This window comes from Scyliorhinus torazame, chromosome 29, assembly GCF_047496885.1.
Source record: "Scyliorhinus torazame isolate Kashiwa2021f chromosome 29, sScyTor2.1, whole genome shotgun sequence".
NCBI lineage: Eukaryota > Metazoa > Chordata > Chondrichthyes > Carcharhiniformes > Scyliorhinidae > Scyliorhinus > Scyliorhinus torazame.
The window spans coordinates 19808413-19812688 of record NC_092735.1 but is presented as its reverse complement, the minus strand read 5'-3'; the positions used below and the strand labels follow the sequence as shown (position 1 = coordinate 19812688).

At 44.8% G+C, this 4276-nt stretch overlaps 1 protein-coding gene across 1 annotated transcript in view; it reads left to right on the top strand.

Annotated features, from left to right (window-relative positions):
* Positions 1-743, top strand: part of LOC140404130 (cytochrome P450 2J2-like) — a 42246-nt gene extending 41503 nt beyond the window's left edge. The window contains exon 8 of the mRNA XM_072492548.1: positions 690-743. Coding sequence (XP_072348649.1) covers positions 690-743 — 54 coding nt within the window. The remainder of the gene's footprint in view (positions 1-689) is intronic.
* Positions 744-4276: the final 3533 nt, after the last annotated feature.

The window sequence follows — 4276 nt, the reverse complement described above, 5'->3', positions numbered from 1 at the left end:
TCGCAATGGCTGTGACAACAATAATCAGTTGTCATAAAACCCCAACTGGTTCACTAATATCCTTCCGGGAAGGAAATCAGCTGTCCTTACCTGGTCTGGCCTACCTGTGATTCCAGGCCCACAGCAATGACTCTCTACTACTTTCACAAGGGCAATTTGGAATGGGCAAGAAATGCTGACCTTGCCAGCAAAGCCCTGAACATTGGAGAGGGCGGCAGAGGAGGTTTACCAGGATGTTGCCTGGTCCGGAGGGTGTTAGCTACGCGGAGAGGCTGAATAGACTCGGACTGTTTTAATTAGAACGACGGAGGTCGAGGGGTGACCTGATAGAGGTCTCCAAGGTTATGAGGGGCAGTGATAGAGTGGATGGGCAGGCACTCTTTCGCAGGGTGGAGGGGTCAGTCGCCAGGGGGCATAGGTTTAAGGTCCATGGGGGAAAGTTTAGAGGAGATTTTTTTACACAAAGGGTGGTGAGTGCCTGGAACGCGATGCCAGGGGAGGTTGTGGAAGCGGATACATTAACGGTGTTCAAAAGGCATCTTGACAAACACATGGATAGGATGGGTACAGAGGGATACGACACAAGGAAGTGCTGAGGGTTTTGGCAAAGGTTGGTATCATGACCGGTACAGGGTTGGAGGGCCGAAGGGCCTGTTCCTGTGCTGTATTGTTCTTTGTTCTTTTTACAGAGAATTGAAGAGCTTAGGGCCATGGGAGTACAACTGCTAATGGCAGAGCAATGAAGAATGAGGCCAGAGTTGGAGGAGTGCAGAGATAATAATAATAATCTTTATTATGTTACAAGTGGGCTGACATTAACACTGCAATGAAGTTCCTGTGAAAATCCCCTAGTCGCCACATTCCGGCGCCTGTTTGGGTGCACGGAGAAAGAATTCAGAATGTCCAATTCACCTAACAAGCACGTCTTTCGGGACTTGTGGGAGGAAACCGGAGCGCCCGGGGGAAACCCACGCAGACACGGGGAGATCATGCAGGCTCCGCACAGGCAGTGACCCAAGCCGGGAATCGAACCTGGGACCCTGGCGCTGTAAAGCAACAGCGCTAACTACTGTGCTACTGGCAGTGCCGCCTTGAGGCTTGAAGGGCTAGAGGAGGTAACGGTAAGTGAAAGATGAGACCACAAGGCAAGGGAAAAATGTGGGCAAGTAATTTAAAAATTGAGGTGCTGTTGAACCAATGATCAATGTCAGCCAATGAGCAAGGACTTGGCGCTAGTTGACCAGGAGAGTTTTGGATGACCACCAGTCTGCAGAGGAAGGAAGGTAAAATGTATCACCTCACACCTCTCTGCATTGAACTTTATCCGCCACTTGTCTGCCCTATTCACGAACATATGGAATTCCTTGCCCAGTGAAGCAGTAGAGGCTCCTTCATTAAATGTTTTTAAGATAAAGGTAGATAGTTTTTTGAAGAATAAAGGGATTAAGGGTTATGGTGTTCGGGCCGGAAAGTGGAGCTGAGTCCGCAAAAGATCAGCCATGATCTCATTGAATGGCGGAGCAGGCTCGAGGGGCCAGATGGCCTACTCCTCCTAGTTCTTATGTTCTTATGTCTATGTCCTTTTGAAGCTCAGGACTATCCTCATCACAGTTGTCAATGCTTCCAATCTTCGTACCAGCCCCAATTTCTGAAATCTGGCCAATCATTTGCAAAAATATGTTTACATTTCCATGGGCTGTGAGGTTCGGATATATCTTAAGAAAACCCTGTAAGCAATGGCTTGCTATGGGCTCTTCACATCCCAAATGCAAGTTCCATGGCAACATGAATCACTTGGGCCTTGTATCTAGGTAGAAATACTAATTAGTTATCCTGGCGACCCCAACTCCATTCTAACTCGGAATTAAGTAGACAGTTTAAAATACTACTGTTTATAAACGTGATGTTCCTAACACCTCCCTATAAGATTCAGAAACTAACAGTCTACCCACAGTCAACACAGATGCTCTTATCATTGTCTACCTTCTCCCCAGTAAGACAAATTGGGCCCCTTTTTAGCCTTTCAGGACAAAGTTACCCAAGTGTGTTGTCAGGCAGGATTCAAAAGTCACACACCCTCTTCATTCCGCCACGTTACCTTAACTTAAAGAGGCAGTCCCAAATTATAACGACCTTATAAATGTCATGTTTGCAACGCCTCCCCAATAAAAAATGAAAACTAATCACTGAAGTGGTGATTTTTCTCCAACGCTATCCAAAAGAATGCAACAACTTACACCATCCTACACATTTTAACAGCTAACCTACTGCACACAGTACAAGTGATACTCTCTCCCTTTTGTTGTCACATTTCGCAATTACACAATCCACACTGCACTCCCACACAGTTTAATTTGCTATCGCCAATTGCATGTGACAATTAAGATTTTAAATTTGCCTTGTATGACGCTTTAAATTTCTTCTTTTCATATGAATGAGAATTTTCTCTAGAGCTCGTGGCTTTGTCTTCCGTTACGTGTCGTAGTCTCACTTTCCACAGTTGGACAGTTTCCCACTACCCTAGATTAAAAGGTTGCACAATCAGTTCAGTCTGGGTAACTTTGCTAAGAACCATATAATTACTTGCAGGCAATCCCTATGATTTTTGAATTCCATTCGGTGTAAATCCAGACAAAATCCTCTGTCACAACTCCTCGTCTTACATGCTCCAATCTGTCCTTTTTATTCCTCTTTAAAATCAGACATCACATTGTCAACTTTTAAACACTGTTTGTGAACCACCCTATTCATTTTTGTTTAAATCCCTGGATCTCCATTCTCTTTCGTCGCTGGAAGTCCTTTATTAGCCAGGTCATAGAATTCCTACAGTGCAGGATGACACCATTCGGCCCATCAAGTCTGCACCGAACCTCCAAAATAGCACTCTAGCTAGGCCTACTTCCCATTTCTAGCCCTGTAACCCCATATAACCTGAACATATTTGGAACTAAGGAGATATTTAGCACGGCCAATCCACGCCCTACCCTGCACATATTTGGACTGTGGGAGGAAACCGGAGCACCCGGAGGAAACCCACACAGACTCAGGGAGAATGTGCAAACTCCACGCAGACAGTCACCCGAGGCTGGAATTGAATCCAGGTTCCTGGCACTTTGAGGCAACAGTCTCAGCTAGATAAAAAAATGAATCATTCCCCTCCTGTCTAAATGCAGGATTACGGATCTCTTTCACTGTTTTAAACAGTTTAACAAAAAGATTAATGAGAAGCGATCAGCACTGGAAATGCCAATATGTGTTGCCTATCCTTTATTGCCTTCTGAGGGCAAATAAGAGTCAACCACTGTGGATCTGGAGTCACATGTAGGCCAGACCATGTGAGGATGGAAAATTCCCTTCCCTAAAGGACATTAGTGGACCAGATGGGTATTTACAACAATTGGTGATAGTTTCACGGTATAACATTACTGAGACAAAGCTTTTGATTCCAGACTTTCTTTCAATTAATTCATCTATCGATTGAATTTAAAATCCATTCAGCAACCTTTGTGGGATTTGAATCCTTTTCGCCAAGACATTGGCCTGGTCCTCTGGATTACCAGTCCAGTGATGTGACCACTAAGTCACCATTTCTCTCCTCTCTCCGCACCAGCCCCTTCCTTCCCCCCCCCCCCCCCCCCCCCCCACCCCCGCCCTCACCCCACCACCATTTTGTTAAGGTCACGTTGAAGACCGGGCAGAAAATTCTCATTCTCTTTTTGTGCCTTTTGTCAAATTAGTTTGACTTATTTTCTCCGTGCAACACAAAATGTCCCCAGACCCTCTCTCACAAGAGCAACAGTTTCATCGTTCTGAAGCTTGAATTTGCCTTTCAGAACTCAAATTCTTCCTCATAGTTCCACAGTATCGGATTTAGTTACAGCCGAATCCTTTTGTTTTTAAACACTGTCTTCCTTTACTGCTCCATTTGCCAGGAGAGCCCCTGTTGAATTCTTCTTTGACACCTGTTTTTCTTTGTTGCAAAAATATACTTTATTCGTAAAATACCTGAAAGTGCAATAATATTCATGTTTTCTACATACATCATGTTGCACTTTGAGGTGCTTCATTGCAATTGCGATACATGTCAATTTCATCATATGCATTCTCCTGTGTCTTAGCTACTGCCAGCAAGTTTTATTCACTAAGCTTCAACCTGTTGTAAGGTTTGTTGTGAGTCTGAGATTTCAGCGTATTGTTTCACTCCGAAGATCATAGAAATTACAGTGCAGAAGGAGGTCATTCGGCCCATCGAGTCTGCACCGGCCCTTTGGGAAGA